Raw genomic sequence first — 20,410 nt, 5'->3', positions numbered from 1 at the left:
ACCATGGGTTTTTCATTTATCTCTTGGTTGGACTGTCTTAAAGATTATCCTAAAGGTCAGTGTTTTTCATCTAGGGACAATAATTTTGCCCCCTTAGTAGACATTTGGTAATCTGAACTATTGTAAAAGCTACCATGAATTAAGTGTACTTCATTCCAGAAGCCCAATCTAGTGTTATGGTGAGGCCCTTACTTTGGTGCATGTGAAATAAGGCATCTGGTTAGAAAGACAACTGAGAAGTGACAGTTTACAATGCAAAATGAAATCTGAGCTAATGCTAGAAGGATTTATGGATTTCAGAGAACACATTACTGCTGTAAACTTTATTCATTTTCTTACCTGAGATACCACTGTAGAGTACACTAATTTTTAGTGTACTAATGGTTCATTAGTTAAAGAAAAGGTATTTGGGGTTCATTTTCTTTAAGAATGTAAGGAAACTTGTGCAGTGTTATAGGAAAATTGCCATTAAAAATTATTAAAACATTTGGTGAATTTCGAAAAGCTGTTGTTTGGACCACCTTCTTTTCTAAATAATACAAGGTATTTTCTACAAAACTTCAAAAACTCACTAACTGTATTTTGTTAGTAAATTTGCTTTAATATATTTCAAGTTGTTGCTGTGGATAATAGTATGTTGTCTTCAGTTGCAGATTCTCTATCCTGTGCTGTTATGCAAAATGTCCAGCCTCGAAAGTCCAGCCCAGTAGTATCCACTGTATTGTCAGGACCCTCATCAACAAGAATGCCTTCTGCTGCAAAGCACCCAACAGAACCTGTGGTCCCAGTTACTCAGCCATCAGAGCTATTACAGCAGAAAGGTATTTGAGAAATTTGTTATTCAAATGGCTGATTTTAAAAAGTCAAATTATAACCATAATTTATAGAATACATGGAGAAAAATAATTTATAATCTCAAGCCAGGCCCAACTTTTGCATATCAACTTCCAGCTTCTCTTTATGATGATGTATTTTACATAATTAGAATCATACCATTTTGTGTTTTGCTTTTACATTTATTTTTTTAGCCATATTCATGACTAATAACCCATTATGTTGATATATTAGGATTTACTAATTCATCGTTCTATCATGTGATATTTTTCCTTTTTTTTCCCTTAAGGTTGGTATAAGTGACAGGCAATAAAATGTGTTGATTCTGTTTCCACACATACTCTTTTCTTTTGGAATGTTTTTTTGGTCACTTTTTATCTAGCTAAAATTCCAGAGTATTGATGTTTCAGGTTAATATGCTCTATTTTTCATTTGATCAAAGGTCAAATGCTCTATTTTTCCTTTGACCAGATATTTTCAGGAATCTGTATATTTCTAGAGCAACTATTATAGTATTTTAAGGACTATTTTGTGTAATGACAGCTTCCAGCCTTGATTATGAAGAACCCTTCTATTATATTCTGGAACTCAAAAAAAGAAAAAGCATCATAAATTTGTAGGTTGATCTTGCTGCTTGTATCTGTGAAGTGTTTATGTGGTCAAAAGAGGTCTTTCCAGCAATCAGATTATACATTATACGTTTTCTTATTTGGTTTTAAAGGAAAACCAACTGCAATACAAAAAAATGTTTATTGATTCCCAAAGTCAGTGCTTGTACTGGAAATAGAATCTAGTTTTTATAAGCATTTGCCTTCAAAGTAAAGGGCTGGTATGAATATTTTGCTTATAATGAGTAGAAAAACCTTCAGGGTAGATAAAAACCCTAAGTAAATGAGTGATGTTTTTTTCCATATCTTTTTTGAATATTGATGGCTGTCTCCTACTTCTTAAATGTTTCTCCTTTTGACTCTTTACATTGTTCCTTCCAATTTCTTTCCATTTACTGTATTTTCTTTTTGACCATCTCACTTTAAATGCCATCTGATCATCTTACTATAATTATCACTTTGTAAAACAGTCTACTACTTAACTGTCACAATTATATTTCTTTTTTTAGTAGAAAATAGATTTGGAGAAGGAGCTACCATTTATTGAGCACTTACGTTCCAGATTCTTTGTAATTATCATCTCATTAATCCCTATATTAATCCTTTGACATAGATATACCTGATTTACAGATGAAAAAAGCAAAATTCACAGAGTTTAAGTACCATGCCCATGTCTATAGTTTAATAACTAATAGAGCAAAAGATTTCTAGGCAAGTCTTCTACCCCTGAGTTATACTCACAACTAAGATTTTTAACTCAAACATCTCTATCTTGTGTTCTTTAAATGTGGCTGGAATATTGTTGTTGTGGGCTCTTGAAAAACTCTTGATTTACTTAAAATACTTGCTTGAGTAAGAGAGAAAATAATACCGGAGACATGTGAACTGTAGCTTTTATTCTTTCTTTTTCTTAAGTAGGAGCTTGGCCTCTTAGCGTGCTCTTTTTCTTTGGATATCTGCATATATAAGCTACAATGAATGATTGTTCAAGTTGCAGTCTTCATGAATGGAGCCTCTAGGAATTGTGCAGTGTACCATCAGCATAGGGTATGGCCTAATCTGACTACTAAAATATTAATATAATTTGCCCTCCATAGTCTCAGTTCTGTATCTGCAGATTTAATCAACCACAGATAGAAACTATTCAGAAAAGATATGTATCTATACTAAATATACTATACTTTTTTTCCTTGTCATTCTTTCTTTTCCTTTTTAGATATACATGACAGACAGAATGTATTTGACACATACATACATGGAGTGTAACTTCCCATTCTTGTGATTGTACATGATGTGGAGTTACATTGGTCGTGTATTTGTATATGAACTTACAAAAGTTATGTCTTTTTTGTTCCTATCGCCCCCCCCTTCCCTTTTTTGTTATTATTTGTAAGTATTATTTCTGAGTATTCTTAGGTATTAACATAATCTAAAGAGAATTTAAAGTATATGGGAAGTTGTGCATAGATTATATGTAAATAAGATACCATTTCCTATAAGGAACTTTAGCATGCATGGATTTTTATATCACTGACGGGGGGTGCTCTAAAAACAAATTCCTGCAGACACAAAAGGACAGCTGTACTTAAAACAGTCATTTTATCTTTTAGTTTAGTTGAGTTGTTCTCCCAAAACATTTTTTTTTTTTACCATTATTTAGAGGGGAGACATCACAGGTTTACTTGAGTATCACTTAAAAAAAATCTTGCAAAACTACTTAACTACTTGAACAATTTTCAGATAGTCATCTTTTTTTTTTTATCAAAAATGTAAGTAGTTTCAGTTAAGCAATTTTGTTGACTTTTAAAACGTATCTACTGAAATGATATCCACCATCATCTTTATAAAAGTACCCTAATGAACTCTTCTTTAACATTTATATTTTTTCCTTTTTTAAAAAAATTCTTATCCCTTTCCTTGAATATAATCATATATTATTGAGCCAGAAACTCTTTTATCATTCTGTTACATTCTGCCACAATATATAAATTGAAATTTAAAAATCTGCTTCATTTTCTATGAACATAAGTCTCTAAATATTATGATTTTTTCTTTTGGATTAAGCTGTCATTATAATTTTTATCATATAGTTGATTATAACAGTCTAAACATCATGAGTTTTGATATTATTAATTATTTATATTTTTATTGGAAATACATCCTTCAGTGAGATGAATGGCCCTCCCCAGTCTCCACCAGAGCTTTGTATCTGGGTTAATATGATTCGTTGTTAGAATAGATAGGGTTCAGATTAACTTCATTCCTAGTTTACATTTTTATACATATAATTAATTAATGAGAAACTTTGTTCATATAAATAAGAATGGTATTGGAAAACTTTTTCATATTTTTAATCTCTTTAGAATTCTAAGTTACATGTCAGAAATTGTCATTTGTTAGATTTTATTTTCCAAGTTATAGAAAGTAGTTATTGTTATTGTTATTTTCATGTAACAATTTAAAGTTTATAAATGCCTTTAATATTTTTTATTTTGTTTGCTCATCACATGAAACAGGCAAATCACATTTTGTCTTCCACTTTTTCTTTGGTTACACTCTGGACCTGAACCCAGGGTGCTCTATGACTAAGCTAAATCCCTAGCCGTTCTTATTTTTTATTTTGAGACAGGGTCTCAGTATGCTGCACAGACTGGCTGTGAATTTGGAATCCTCCTGCCTCGGCTTCCAGAGCAGCCAGGATTACAGGTCTTTTATAAATGAGGAAACTAAAGTTTAGAGAGATTAGGTGTCTTTCCCAAAGACATCTAGACTTTCTGCGAAGTTGCCAACACTCAACATAGACCTTGTGCCTCTAAACCCAGTGTTCCTTTTCCTCTATCAGCAGATACTCAGAATATTGAGAATTTCTTTACACACTTTGCTGATGTAATATCCTACCATGTTCTTTCATTACATTTTATCAAAATAATCAAGCTGTGATGTAGGTCATTTATTTTATGGATGCTATGTCTGTATAACCTAGTTGGCAAAAGCATTTCTCAAAACGTGTCAAAACATACTGCTAGTTTTACCTTCTGGTAAATTTTTTGTTGTTGTTAAAAGGATATAGAAAGTTATGAAGTCAAACAACAACAAGTGCTGGCGAGGATGTAGGGAAAAGGGTACACTTGTACATTGCTGGTTGGACTGCAAATTCGTGCAGCCAATTTGGAAAGCAGTATGGAGATTTCTTGGAAAGCTGGGAATGGAACCACCATTTGACCCAGCTATTCTCCTTCTCGGTCTATTCCCTAAAGACCTAAAAAGAGCTACTACAGGGACACTGCTACATCGATGTTCATAGCAGCACAATTCACAATAGCAAGACTGTGGAACCAACCTAGATGCCCTTCAATAGATGAATGGATACAAAAAATGTGGCATTTATACACAATGGAGTATTACTCTGCATTAAAAAATGACAAAATCATGGAATTTGCAGGGAATTGGATGGCACTAGAGCAGATTATGCTAAGTGAAGCTAGCCAATCCCTAAAAAACAAATGCCAAATGTCTTCTTTGATATAAGGAGAGTAACTAAGAACAGAGTAGGGAGGAAGAGCATGAGAAGATTAACATTAAACAGGGATGAGAGGTGGGAGGGAAAGGGAGAGAGAAGGGAAATTGCATGGAAATGGAAGGAGACCCTCATGGTTATACAAAATTACATACAAGAGGAAGTGAGGGGAAAGGGAAAAAAAAAAAAAACAAGGGGGAGAAATGAACTACAGTAGATGGGGTAGAGAGAGAAGAGGGGAGGGGGGATAGTAGAGGATAGGAAAGGCAGCAGAATACAACAGACACTAGTATGGCAATATGTAAATCAGTGGATGTGTAACCGATGTGATTCTGCAATCTGTATACAGGGTAAAAATGGGAGTTCATAACCCACTTGAATCAAAGTGTGAAATATGATATGTCAATAACTATGTAATGTTTTGAACAACTAACAATAAAAATTAAAAAAAAAAAAAAGACCTTCAGGGATCACAAAGGAAGAGGTTTTGCTACCTACTCTTACAACATATTTGCTATAATGTACACAAATTTGGGCTTTACATCAATAAAGAGATCACTGTTAAAAGAAAAGATCAAAAAAAAGATATAAAAAGTATTAAATATCTTAAAATATATTAAAGTGAGAATTATACTTTATTAATTTGTACTATATTATATTTACAATACTATTTAATGTAGTTCATTATTAGTATTACTAATAGTATGTTATTTATACTATATTACAAATATTTTATGATAAGATAGGTTGTGAATTACTTTCTTGTATATTTCTCATTGACTCTGAAAGAAATCCTATGGGATCTGTCTTTTCTTTGCAGTGCTAGGGATTGAGTCCAGGACCTCTCAAATGCTAGGCAGGTGCTGTACCACAGTACCTTTGGCCCTCATAGGATCTTTATCTATAGAGTTTTACCCATGTATTTTGAAAAAAAAATGATAGTCCTAGAAAATATTCTATTTTATTTTTATACTAGAGATTAGACCCAGGGCTTCGTGCATGCTAGGCAAGTACTCTCACTGAGTGTCATTTCAAGCACTTTTTGTTGTGGTGGTAGTTGTTTTTTTTTTGAGACATGGTTTCACTAAGTTGCTCAAACTTCCATGAGTTTGCATTTCTCGTGTCTCCGCCTCACAAACAGCTCTCTCTGCTTATTTTAAAAGAATTATCATTACTAAGTGCCCTGTGAACTCCTCAGGTTGGAAGACCCCTTACTAATGACTTGCCCTAGGGATGAGTATTAAGAATAGTAGAAAATAATTGTTTAATTAAATATACACAAAACCATGTTAAGGTTTAGCAATGATAATAGCTAATACTTGCATAGTATTTAGTGTATGCCAGGTACCATGTCTAATCATTTGAAATATGTTAACTCATTTAATCCTTACAACAACAATTTGGGGTACTTATATTCCATTTTACAGATGATGTAAGTGAAGGACAGAGAGGGTGATGACTTTCTTAGAACATATCAAAGGACACACATCTAATAGGTAGTAGAACGTGGAATTGAATCCAGAGTTTCCATATTTATCTGCATTGTCATGTTGCTTCTCGCGTATTCTTTTTTTGTATGTATACTTATTTTTTAGTTGTAGATGGTGGACACAATATCTTTATTTCATTTTTATGTGGTGCTGAGGATGTAGCCCAGTGCCTCATGCATGCTAGGCAAGCACTGTACCACCGAGCCACAACCCCAGCCACTCATATTGCTTCTCTTTTCATTATTTCTTACTGTCTTATGCTTTGTTCTCACCAGACTCTTTCAAAAACAATGGGTTCTTTGACAGTAGTGGTCTGGGTCTGCATAAAGGCAGAATTATTAACTAAATAGATTTATCATTTCTTTATCACAGCACTTTTCATATTTATGAATTAAGAATATCCTAGTGAGAATCAGTCCTGTTTCTAACATATTTCATCCATAACTGAAATGTGTCTTTCAAAGTTTTTTAAAAAAGCCATTAGGTTTTTGGGATGCCTTGGTCAACTATTGAAGGAAGGAGGAGGCTTTCCTTTTAGTGCTTAATAGGTTTTATATCTCAGGACAACATGTCACAGTAAGATTTAGGTAAGTTTTCTGTGTGAAGTGAGAGAAAGGTTATTGTCCACACAGACATTTTTTTAAGTGGATACATTTTAGGAAAGAGAAGGCTTACAGATACTGATATCTGAAAATTGATTCCTATAAAGCCATTCTTTTGTGGGAACCCTTGAAAAGCCTTCTAGTATATGTACCTAGCTTGAAGACCAGCTTAGGAAAAATAACAGTTGCTCCAGACTCTTAAATAAACCAGCCTCCACAGGGATTTGTTCTCTTAAGACCAGTTTTGATTTATTCCCAGTGTGGCTGTATCTAGGGAACAGTGAAGATATCTTTTTTTTATTAAGCAGTCCTAAAGGATGTGGTCTTCTGGAGAATTTTGCCTCAGGATGCTTTAATAGCAGGTAGTTTAATCTGGATGTCCTTTTTAATATCACACCCTCATACCCCATACTCTGATTGAACCCAGGGCCTTGTGCATTCTGCAAGCTCTCTACCACTGAGCTACAGTCCAACCCCCAATAATTGAGGGTGTGATGTTTATAATTTTTCTTCTTCTTCTTCTTCTTCTTCTTCTTTTTTTTTTTTTTTTGAGAAGGGGCTGTTAATAACAGAGCTCTTTGTTGTGTTAGATTCTATGAAATGTTTCTTGCCTCTTATTTTACTAGATTCATACCTTAGAATCTCTGATTAAGACAGAATGAATCAGGGTACAGCATTCACTTTCCCTTTGATCCTAGGTGCATTCAGTATCCCTTTGATACTAGGTATTCCATGCATTTTTCTACAGGGGGTTCTAGACTGAGCTTGGAAGAAGACCTCATATATTTGACCTGAATCTTATGCATAAAGAGCATCTGAGTAAGAGGAAAGTGTCATAATCATTTATGTATTATAGAGTAGATGACATGGCTGTCCACCGTTTTGTGGCTACAACTCCCCATTTGCTGCACATAACCTAGAGGAGGGCACTTAAATATGAAATGATTATTATTCTGGATCTTTTGTCATTCCTCTATGGGTTTACTAATGCGTTATATTCTTGTCCTGTGAGTATTCCCAAACTGTTAGCAAAGTTTACTTGAACCAGCAAAGCAAAGGTAAGCTGAATTGTGAGCATGTTAAGAGTCATGGGCTGAACTCTTGATGCTTTAATATCCAGCACCTCTTAAAATAGATGTTGCCTTTTTTCATGAAAGGAAAAGTTGGGTATGTTGTGTGACAGTCTGTTAATCTAATACCACGGTACAGTCTAAAATGATTCTATACTGATTCTATACTCTATCTTATTCTAGGTTTGTTTCAGTGTGTTAAGTAGTAGCTGTGTAAAATTTTTTAAAATCATTAGGCATTGGATATTTTTCTGATGAAAAAAAATTAATCATTTTTTTCTTATTCAGTAAATCTGGAGGAAAATATTTATTTCATCATACATATGTAAACCTGCCCTGTACTTTGGCACATTTAATTAGAGTCAGTAGCCAGTCATAAAAAGAATATATTCTCTTCTGAGTTTTCTGTTGGTTGTTGGTCTTTCTTAGCTTAGTATAGTGAACAGAATTTCTTCTTATTATATAAATTACACACATGTTTATCTTTTAAAGTGCAGTGTGGCCAGGTGCAGTGGCTAATGTCTGTAATCCCAGCTGCTTGGGAGGCTGAGGCAGGAGGATTGCAAGTTTAAAGCCAGCTTCAGCAAAAACGAGGCTCTAAGTAATTCAATGAGACCCTGTCTCTAAATAAAATACAAAACAGGGCTGGAGATGTGGCTCAGTGGTTGTGTGTCCCTGAGTTTAATTAATGGTATCCAAAAATAATAAAGTGCATTATTATTATTTTAGTGTGGATGGACACAATATCTTCATTTTTATTTGTTTACTTTTATGTGGTGCTGAGGATAGAACCCAGGGCCTCACACTTGGAGGCAAGCGCTCTACCACTGAGCTTCCAACCCCGCCCTACAGTGCATTATTAACAGTATTTTGAGAAAGGTCTTCATTTTTTTTAAAGGCCTTTTCTAGAAGGATTTTTCTAGAAAACTTATTGATCTAGTTTATAATAAACTTTTTAGTGTATTTAACCTAAAGTCTAATATTAGTCACATTTTCATTTTAACTAGGCTTTTGTTAGAGGAACACACAACTCTGAATTTGGAAGGTATCAAGTTTGCTTCTTATAGTGTGTGAACATACTTTACATTGAGTTTTATTTCCTCAGATGGATTTGTGATAACTGCTATTTTATCCGTATTAAAAAATATTTCAGCAAAGCTAGCAGATTTTCCATGGCTCTTAATCATATTGGGAGGATCAAAGCTTCACTGATATACAGTTTAACCTTTGCTTTCTTCTAAACTCAAGTTTTACTAGTTAATAGCTTTTTTCTTAAAATAGAGAAGAGTTATGTTGTCCATGCTAATCACAAAGGTCACCTGAAGAAACAGTGGAGAGAGTATTTGGGGACAACCTTGTGATTTTGGTGATTATGGCTTTGTTGTACTCCCAGTGTTATGAAGTATTCTTGGAAACCCCCACTAGGTTCCTGGGGGGTTTTTTGTTTTGTTTTTTAAAAGTAGAGCTGTAAGATTTTTATTACAAGCATGTTTGTTCTTTTTTTATGAAGTGTTTTCATTTTTAATTAAGATGAATTTTATTTTCCCCTTAAAAATTTTATGGATGTTAATGTTTTATCTCTTGATTTTACCAAATTAATTAATAAAAATACCCAGTCAACTTTTTTGTTGGAGGGGTGGGTATGGTGGGGAGGTACTGGGAATTGAACCGAAGGGTGCTTTACCATGACCCATATCCCCAGTCCTTTTTATTTTGAGTTTTGAGACAGGGTCTTGCTAAGTTGCTTAAGACCTTGCTAAATTGCTGAGGCTGCCCAATCAACTTTTTAAAAGGGAAATACTATATAGCTACCAGTACCAGTTACGAGCTTTTTCATTAGACTCTGCCTCCTGGTGTAGCTCACACAGAGCTACTTATCTACTTCAGACCCACATCTAGGCAATAAAATAACACTGATATGACTGACCACCTTATCTCAGGAAACCCAGTTTTCTGCAATTGTCCCACTTGTAAGGCCACAATTAATAAGATATTTGGCTTTTTTGAGCATCTGCTACAGAGAACTGTGCTGAATACAGTTCTTTAACTGTCATTCTTTTCCGTTAATGGGAACTGTGTTACCGTCAAGTTGGCATTGGCAGAAGGAAGGTACCAAATATCTGAATGTGTTTTGGATGCTGTACAAATTTAGTTAAGTAGAAATGATCACTGCCCACCAGGAATGCACAGTTCCAAAGGAAGTATACCACAAGGGCCCAATGGTCAAAGAAGGTAAATGTGTATAAAGCTTAGGAAAATTTCCAGAGACTATCATTGCAATTTCCTAAATATTTTCAGTATAATATGTGATACTTTTTTCATACTTAAATCAGTTAGTTCATATTAAAGCTGCTTTTACTAAACTGCTTTGCAGAGATTGCCTAACAGTTTTAATTTTGATAATAAATTAGCTAATGTTAATATGCATGCTGTGATGTTCTTTGGAATGTCAGAGTTCTTTCTCACTTTTAATGCAATGTCAAAATTTTATTTCTCGTCTTTCCTGTTGGTTTGACTCTTGTGTTTGTGCTTTCCACTTTACAGGCATGCAGTATGGTGAATATGTTAATAATCAAGCTAGCTCCGCACCAACTCCCTTGTCATCAACTTCCGATGATGAGGAAGAGGAGGAGGAGGATGAGGAAGCAGGTCTGCTTTAGCTTTACACCAGTCTTTGATCTTTTCCTACTCTAGTTTTTTTCTTTTATTTCTATATTCTTAGCCTTTTAAAAAGTGTCTAAAGATTTAACAAGATGAACTTAACTTGGCTTGTGTTATAGAAGGTGGGGTCACTTGAAATAAAGTGTTTATTTAGTTTTTCCTCCTTTGGACATCTTTATCATTTTGTAAGTAATAGGGTTAGAATCCATCATTCATGATTGTGGAGTATTTTCTTCTTTCAGAAATGCATTTCCTCCCATGTCATGTGCAAAGGAATGAGTCCTGACTCAAGCTCTTGGCTGATATTGCTATAGCTTCCTTAGAGGAATATGTTTTCTGCTTTGCATGATACTTTGTTCTAATGAAAATGAGCCATATGGATTTTATAATAGTGATAGAGAAGAAGGACAGTGTTTTATGATGTGCTCTAGGTTCTTTTTTATCCAGTATTTAGAAGGTCCACAATAGGTAGTTGTTTTCCTGATCATGAAGTAGTAATTCATGTCACAAAGTAGTAGTTCATATCATAAAGTAGTTGTGCTAGTATAGTTATGTGTTGCAATCTGTTTAATATATTTTTCTGCTTGATAGACAGAACATTGCTAAAAATTAAGGAGTTAATCCCTCTATTAATTTTAACAGTTGTAGACTGACCCAATAAGTGTGATGATCTTTCAAATTACTATATGTAACCATGATTCTCCTATTTTTTTTAAATGATGGGAGGCTTTGCTCTATAAACAGTTTGTTTAAGCAGAAATTTCTATTTTCTGTGTATTTTTTAAAATATTCATATCTTATTACATGATTTGAGATGGATAAAAATAGAAAGTAGGGGAGTAATTTTTCTTATTTTAAATATATAATTACTCATGTATCTTTCAGAAATTTTTATTTTTTTAATGTGATTTCGAACTTAATTAAAAGTTGCAAAAAAGATTAAAAGAAACTTTATATACACGTTATGCTGATAAATCATTTTGCACCACTTGGTTTATAATTCAGGATTTTTTCCCTACATCATTTGAAAGTGAGTTGTTGAAAACATTATGAACTTTACTTCTCTTTTAGTTAGCGTTTTTGTTGCTATGACTATAAGACCTAACCAGAACAATTTTAGGAGGAAAAGTTTATTTGGGGGCTCAGAGTTTTAGAGGTCTCAATCCACGGACAGCAGGCTCCATTCCTCAGGGCTAGAGGTGAGGCAGAACATCATGGGGGAAGAGTGTGGCAGAGGGAAGCAGCTTACATGATGATCAGGAAGCAGAGAGAGAGAGAGACTCCATTCTCCAGAAACAAAATATATACCCCTAAGCCACGCACCAATTCCTATCTCTTCCAGCCATACCCTACCAGTTCAGTTATCTCTCAGTTAATCCCTATCAGGAATTTCATTTATCCTCTGAACCTTTTTGCATTGTCTCACACGTGAACTTTTGGGGGACACCTCACATCTAAACCATAACAACCCCTAAGTACAAAAGTGTGCCTTTCCTATTTATAAGGACATGTGTTACATAAGCACAATATAGTTGTCAGGAAATTGAGCACTGTTAATATAATAATATCTGCCCATAGTCATATCTCAACAGTGTCTCAGTTTGATCATTTATAGCTATTTTCATGGTCCAAGATCCAGTTCATGATTATGCATTGAATTTAGTTGTCATGTCTATATAGACTTCCACAATCTAGAACAGTTCCTTAGATTTTTATTCTTGACCTTGACATATTTAAAGAATATAGGCGAATTATTTTGTGAAATATTCCTCAATTTAGATTTGCCTTTCCTCATGATTAGATTTAGATATTGCATTTTTTATGGGATTTTTAAAGTATGTTGTGTTTTCTGTGCATCTTGTCGGAGGCATCAGATGTTAATTTGCTTCTGTATTGATGACTTGATCTTCAGTTATGTAGTTTAGGTGATAATCTGCTAAGTTTCTCTACTATAAAGTTAACTACTTTTCCCTCATGAAATTAATAAATAATTTGTGGAGAGATTCTTTGAGGCAGTATAAATATCCTATTCTTTATTAAATTCTCACCCATTTGTTTTGGAATTCAGCTGATGATCTTTAAACTCTGATAGACCTTATATTGATGAGTTGGATTTGTATTATAAAGAAAAGTCATTGTATCCATTTGTCCTAGTCATTGTATCCATTTGGCTAGGAATGGCTTCTTCAAAGTAGCCCTGATATTATTTTCAAATATTCCTATGAATCTTTGAGCAGTTACTTTAAGTGCTTTAAAACCACAGTAGGAATTCCAAACTCATCTTGTGCTTATCCTGCTGTGATCCTGGAATGAGCCTTTTCTCCAAGTAGTCCTGATTTCATTTGTGGAGACAGGTGTTTTAGAAATTAAGTTCTGATTGCAATATGTACAACGCTTGACTGAAATCTCTGCAAAGATAATTGATCAATCAAGAGGTTCTTGTCTTTTTTCACTCCCTGCCATATTTGTAGTGCTGTTTGGGATAAGGAGAGTAAAGAGAAAATGAAGATCATTTTGTGAGTCTCATGCTAGTATTATTATGTATTATCTGCTGCATATGCTTACTCCTTAGTTAGCCCTGTTGAGTGGCTATTATTTTGAAACCTGTTGGTACTAATAAGGAGCAGCTTAGATATTAAGTGTTTATTTTTTTCTCTCAACTTCATGAAATTTGGCTTATGCTTTTTCCATATTTTATGCAAATTATGAGGAACAAAACCCTCAAATTATCTGATTAATTTGAAGTTGGGCAAAACTAGTAAATATATTGGTCTTTTTGTTGACCCACATTGGTTGTTTTTCAGAGGGAGAACAACTGAAGCCTTCTCTAAAAGGTTTAAATCATTCTTTATACTTTTCCTCAACTTCAAGGATTCTGAACTTTTCTTTTGATCTGTTCTATTCCTTGCTTCCTCAAATTTAAGCTTTTTTGTTTTAAATTTTTTTCTCCTTCCCCTTTTCTTCTTTCAAGCTATGACATAGAGCCATTAAAAGAATGAGGAAAAAGTTCCTCGTAAGTATTACATTTGTACTTGTCCCCCATTTGGCCTTAGAATTCTTGTTGTCACCATGGTGAAATTAAGTACATCTTGAAATGTGTTGTAAGTCAGGATTGAAAAAAAAAATGCCCTTGTTTATGGGAGGGTATGAGTAAATAGTGGGATAATTATAAAAGTACTCATCCATCTGAAACCAGCTTCCACATAGAAAGCAATAGAGGTTGAGAGCTTTCCTAATCTAAAAATCTGAAATCTTCAATACTTCAAAACACAGACCATTTTCAGCACCAACATGATGCCACACGTAGAAAATTCTACCTTTACCTCATGACGATGACACTCAAACCCAGGCCCACTAAAAATATTATTTAAATTATCTTTAGACTGCATAGAAGGTAGACATGAAACATACATGAATTATGTGTTTAGACTTGGGACCCATCCCTAAGATATCTCATCATGTATATGCAAATATTCCACACTCAAAAAAAAAAAAAAAATAGGAATCTGAAATACCTTGGGTCCCAAGCATTTTGGGTAAGGATTGATTAACCTGTATTTTTGAATGGTATCATAATTCCAAAAAATCAAAGGCCAAATAGTTTCTGGCTTCTTGAAATGTGTCATAATTCAGGATTGAAAAAAACACTCTTGCATATGAGAGGAAATGATTTTCCACAGGTTTATGAGAAGAGTTTCACAAAGGATTTGTGATTTGAAGGGATGAATAGGAATAAGCCATGTGGGGAAAGGATATGTGATGTGCATAAATAAGGAAAAATTGGCATATTCAGGGCTATGAGGAAGGAGTTTGTTATGGTTTTATCATAAGGTAAAAGGAAGAATGGTACAGGGGTATGTGAGAGATTCAAAGTGAAAGACAAGCGTAAGCCAAATCTTGAAGTTCCTGAAGTACAGTGTGGAGTCATTTAGTTAGACTCTATTCTTTAGGGCGTGGGAATTAGTGAAAGTATTTTGAAGCATATTCAGAGTGTTAACATAGAAGTTACATAATGTGCTCTCTTTGTGTTTTTAAAGTTACAGTTCTGGTTGGTTTTGGCAGTGATGGCATGGCCTAATGAGAATGCATTAATCTAAACAATAAGATCTTATAATTTTTGACTCTGTGTAGTCTAACTTAGTGATTTTTCTGGGTTTATATCTGTACAGTTTCTTTGACATTTTGACAAGTTCTAGGATAGAGCTTTGTACTTAGTCTTTTCTTCAGAAAGTGAATTTTAAAGTAAACTAGCAAATTTAAAATTATTCAACAAATAAATAGAATTACTATTTTCATAGAATTGATATCTTTTAAAAGTTTATAGCTATAGCATAATTAAAATGGGCAGTATTTTTAATGTTTACATTTTATTTGACATGAAAGAAGCCAAGTAGCATAATTAAGTAGTATTATGATCTTGAAATAATTTAATATATATAAGCAATCTTTTATCTTTGGACATTTTTTCCAAGAATAATTACTTCTTTTTTTTTTAAATCACTTCTTGATATTTACATCTTGAAAAGTTTTTCTTGAGCAGAATGAGCGATATAGTATTTTTTATAAGTTTTATTGAGATAATTCATATGGCATAAAATTCAACTGCTTAAATTTTAAAGGTAAGCAGTTTTTAGTATTTCACAAAGTTTGTCAACCATCACTTCCATGTAATTCCTGAACATTTTTATCACCCCCAAATAGAAACTCTGTAACTGTTAGCAGTCATTTCACATTCTACCCATCCTAGCACACAGCTCCAAGGAGCCTCTAATCTACTTTCTTTTTTTCTAGATTTGCCTGTTTTGAACATTTGATATAAATATTTCTTACATGCTTTGTTTTTTGTTTGTTTTGTTTTTGTTTTTTTGTTACTGAGCTTCCTTAGCATAATGTTTTAATTTTATGGAATGTATCTGTAATTCATTCCTTTTTATTGCTGAAAAATAAAATATTCCATTAGGTATATGTATCATCTTTTATTAATCCATTCATGAATGATTAGATATTTAGGTTGTTTCTACTTTTTGACTATCATGAATAATGCCACTATTGAACATTTGTCAACAAAATTTTATGTAGGTTTATATTCTACTTCTCTTTGAGTGAAATTTCTGAGTCATGTGGTAACTCCATATTTAACCTCTTGAGAAACTGCCAAACTGTCTCCCAAAGTGGCTGTACTATTTTTCAGTTGCACAACAGTTTAGTCTCTCCGCATCCTTGCCAAAACTTGCTGTTTACCAGTCTCTTTGGTTATAACTGTCCTGGTGGATATGAGGTATTATCTCAGTGTTTTAATTTTCATTTCTCTAATGACTAGGGATGTTGAACATCTTTTCAGGTGCTTATTGTCTTTTTGTTTATCTTCTTTTCAGAAATATCTTTGGATATTTGTCTTTTATTGAGACATGAGTGTATATAGTGTGTGTGTGTGTGTGTGCGTGTGTGTGTGTGTGTGTGTATACGTTTTTTTTTCCCCCTAGATACCAGACCCTTGTTAGATAAATAATTGCAAATATTTCCTTCCATTCTGTGGGTTGTCTCTTCTCTTTTCTTTTCTTTTCTTGTACTAAGGCTTGAACCCAGGGGTGCTTAACCACTGAGCCACATCCATACCCTTCTAAATATTTTATTTAGAGACATGGTCTCTCTGAGTTACTTAGGGCCTCACTAAGTTGCTGAGGCTGGTTTTGAACTGGTGATCTTCCTGTCTTGGCCTCCTGAGCTGCTGTATTACAGGCATGCGTTGCCATGCCTGGAGGTTGTCTCTTGGTAGCTTTTAGAGCTCCACTATTTTAAAAATTTTTGTTGAGATTCAGTTTATCAATTTTTCTCTTTTGTTGCTTTTTCCTTTGAAGTCATATTTAAGAATTCAATGCTTAAGCCAAAATTATGAATATTTCTATATTATAAGAGTTTTATAGATTTATGATTTTAGCACTTATATTTAGTCTGCAATTCATGTTGAATTAATCCTAGTATAAGGTATAAAGAAGGAGTCTAGCTTCATTTTTCTGCAGTATTTGTTGAAAAGAAAATTTTTCTTCTTTGAAATGTTTGGTAAATTGTTTAGTCTTCTGTAAAATTTACATAACATAAAATTAATTATTTTAAAGTATATAATTCAGGGGAGCTGGGGTTGTGGCTCAGCGGTAGAGCACTTGCCTAGCATGTGTGAGGCACTGGGTTCAATCCTTGGCACCACATAAAAATAAATAAACAAAATAAAGGCATTGTGTCCATCTACAACTAAAAAATTTTTTTTTAAAAAGTATATAATTCGGTGACATCTAGTATATCTACAGTGTTGTGCATTCACCACATCTATCTAGTTCTAACTTTGTGAGTGTACTAAACCAGATTGAATGAAACATTTTCATTATCCAAAAGAAAACAGTAAATAGTAATTCCCAGTTTCCCCCTCCCCTCAGGCCCTAACAGCCACCAGTCAACTCTCTTGACTCTATATATTTATCTATTCAGGATATTCATATAAAAGGAATCAGACAATATGTAGCCTTTTGTGTTTGGCTTCATTCACCAGCATGTTTTCAAGGTTCATTACATTGCATGAATGTATTAGTATTAGTATTCCATTCCTTTTGTGAATGAATACTATCCCATTATGGAGATAACACCATGTTTTGTTTATTCATTCATCTGTTGATGACTACTTGGATTTTAATGTCTTGTTTTTTGTTGTTGTTGTTTTTTTTTAAATGCTATTACTACAAGACTGCCCCCCACCCAAGTACTGGGTGTTGTTAGGAAATTTACCACTGAACTATATCCATGTCCCCTTTTGTTTTATTTTGAGACAGGGTCTCACTAAGTTGACCAGACTGGCCTTGAACTTGCTATCCTCCTGCCTTAGCCTCCAGAGTAGATGGGATTACAGGCATTTGAGATTTTTGACCTTATATGTTAGCATTTTTCTTTAGTTATAAATTCATAAATAGAATGAACAAAAAGGAAGAGCCATTCTTTCCATTCTTTATTAAGAAGAATAGCATACATATGCAACAGTTTTCTGTTTATGACAAAAAAGGCACTTGGTAAATATGAGAGCCCTCCACTCATTACTTATTTTATAGCTCTCATACTTTATAAGTGGCTTCATATCTACTCTTTCACTTAAACCTTACAGGAACATTAAGAACACCAGGTAGGGCATTTTGAAAATTGTTCTCATTTTACAAACAAAAGTGCTGATGATTGTAACTTACTCAAAGTTATACTGCAAATAAATGGCAGAATCTATGGACCTGAACCTCTTTTCCTTTGTTCTTTTCTGAGAATAAAATGTTCCTACACTAATAACTTCAGCTATTATGCTGAAGTTAAATATATTAGTTGATACATCTAATTCTCATGGCTATCCAAAGTTATTCAGTGAAAGATAATTATGCATATATATCACAGTTCAAAAATCAATCTAAAGCATAGTTTAAACCCCACTTGTAATATTTGTGCTTCGAGCTGAGGGTAACCTCTATTTCACAAAATTTTGTCACTTTGAAATAGACTTTGGTTTGTCTCAAATAACAAGATTTCTAATAAAAGAGAGCGGCCATATGAATTTTCTGTATTAGATATTCTGGTGTGTTGACTTAGAATAATTGTAAGTTCCCAGTAAAATATTCGCTGAGTGAGTGAATGAAAGAAATATACATTCTACTGTCCATGTGCCTGATCTCCAGATTTCATCATAAATTGCCATTCAACTTTCCTCCTCACCTTACAGGTTTTGAATAAATATAAACTATAAAAAATCTTGTTGTATAATTCTTATATTTATTAAAATTCCTTTCATTTATGTTACATTATTAAATATGTCAGCTATTATTTACTCCCCATTTTGCAGATGAGTAAATTGAGGCACACAACAGCTTAGTAATACATAAGGAAGCAACACAAGCCAAACAGCTGTGCTGAGTTTTAAAAGTCATTAAAATTTAGTTATCTTAAAATATTGCAATACTAATAATATGCATTTAATAGCTTGAGATTTAGTGGACATATCTTTAAGGTGTGGATATATTAATACTTCTGTCAACCTAAAGTGTATTTTTGTGTATTTGACAACTTTTTAAAAATATTTTTTTAGTTGTAGATGGACACAATACCTTTATTTATTTTTTATGTGGTGCTGAGGATCAAACCCAGTGCCTCACACATGCAAGGTACGCATTCTACCAGTAAGCCCCAACCCCAGCCCCCGTTCGACAACTTTTAATAGTTTAATGTCTGTTCTCTAAGTTACCTGTGTTTACCTGAATTTTATATCTACTCAACAGCTTCATATTCTCCCTTCTTCACACATTTTTCCTATTAACAAACCTTGTATGTTTTTAAACATCAATCATTTTACTTTTTTACTAGAGTCAGGAATTTTCCTAGTTTAGCACAAATCTCTTTTTCAAAATTGCCAGTGACTGCTGTGAAAGTTTCATTTTCAACTTAGCAGGTGTTTTGATTTTCCTTTCAGGTGTTGACAGCTCTTCTACCACAAGCAGTGCTTCTCCAATGCCCAACAGTTATGATGCCCTGGAAGGAGGCAGCTACCCGGGTAACTTGTTTTATGCTTGCTTGATGTTCATTTTTAGTCATCAACTATCAATTGCTCTCAGACATGATCATGTATTATACATATTTAGTAGATTCTATTTTTACCAGAGAAAAGGGACATTTTCCTGACATTCATATGACAGCTATGAAGATTATTTCTGGAAGACCTGAAGAAATTTATTACTGTTATTTTTTGTTAGTTTCCTTTTTCCAAAGATATTTAATAGTGTATAATTTTCAACCATATCTGGAAATAACTATTCATTACATAAGAATACATAAATAGTGGAAAGTATTAAAGGAACTAGTGAATGATTAATAGTCATTTTATTATTATATTTATACTATGGTTTTCCTTAGTCTCCTGTCTCCTTTCTGACGACCTAACAAGCACCTGACCTTTTTCTTTCTCTCTCCCCCTCTCTCTCTTTGTTCCTAATGACTTCAGACTTCATGACTAACATATCAAATAAGTCTGATATACATCTTTGTTTCTTATCACTTTGATTAATCTAGGACAGAGCGTAACTGAAGTTGGAATGTTCTGTAATTCACACAGTACCCACTATTGTTATGGTAGGAATCAGTAGAAAACTTTAATCTCAGCTTAGTATAAGTCCCTCATACTTTTTGAAGAATACCTGAATAAACTATTCAGTCCTTGTGGCTAGGGAATCAGTAGTTGTGTGTTTGTAAGAAGTTATAAACCACTCCAAGAGCAACCACTATTAACAAAAGTCATAGGGGAATTACTTCATTCACTAAAAGGTGAATACTACAACTCTTTAGTATTTTGTGAGCTCTGAATTAACCTGAAGGGAAAAGTCCCTGTGGTATAGTTAAAACATCATGACCTTAGAGTCAGATATTGGTTTGTTTGTATTAATTCAATCAACAAATTCTAATCTTATAATGAATTGTGCTTTGACAGTATGTTAGTGATCTTGGACAAGTTTTCTAGCTATTTATACTGCACTAAAATGTGATAAATCTGTGAACACTAATAGTATCAAATGACTTGAAGGTTACTATATATCCAGTACTAGGATAGATCTTAGGA

At 33.5% G+C, this 20,410-nt stretch overlaps 1 protein-coding gene across 5 annotated transcripts in view; it reads left to right on the top strand.

The window, feature by feature from the left end:
* Positions 1-20,410, top strand: part of Sec24b (SEC24 homolog B, COPII component) — an 80,875-nt gene that overhangs the window by 28,513 nt on the left and 31,952 nt on the right. For 3 of the 5 annotated variants that reach the window (XM_076864292.2, XM_076864291.2, XM_076864295.2), the window contains exons 3-5: positions 648-821; positions 10,666-10,770; positions 19,271-19,351. In XM_076864292.2, coding sequence (XP_076720407.1) covers positions 648-821; positions 10,666-10,770; positions 19,271-19,351 — 360 coding nt within the window. The remainder of the gene's footprint in view (positions 1-647; positions 822-10,665; positions 10,771-19,270; positions 19,352-20,410) is intronic. The other 2 variants (XM_076864294.2, XM_076864293.2) reach the window with 1 other exon arrangement.

The sequence above is a fragment of the Callospermophilus lateralis genome, chromosome 8 (genome assembly GCF_048772815.1).
Source record: "Callospermophilus lateralis isolate mCalLat2 chromosome 8, mCalLat2.hap1, whole genome shotgun sequence".
Classification (NCBI taxonomy): Eukaryota; Metazoa; Chordata; class Mammalia; order Rodentia; family Sciuridae; genus Callospermophilus; species Callospermophilus lateralis.
Note: the sequence above shows the minus strand (reverse complement) of the source record. Positions and strands in the feature narration are given on the sequence as shown.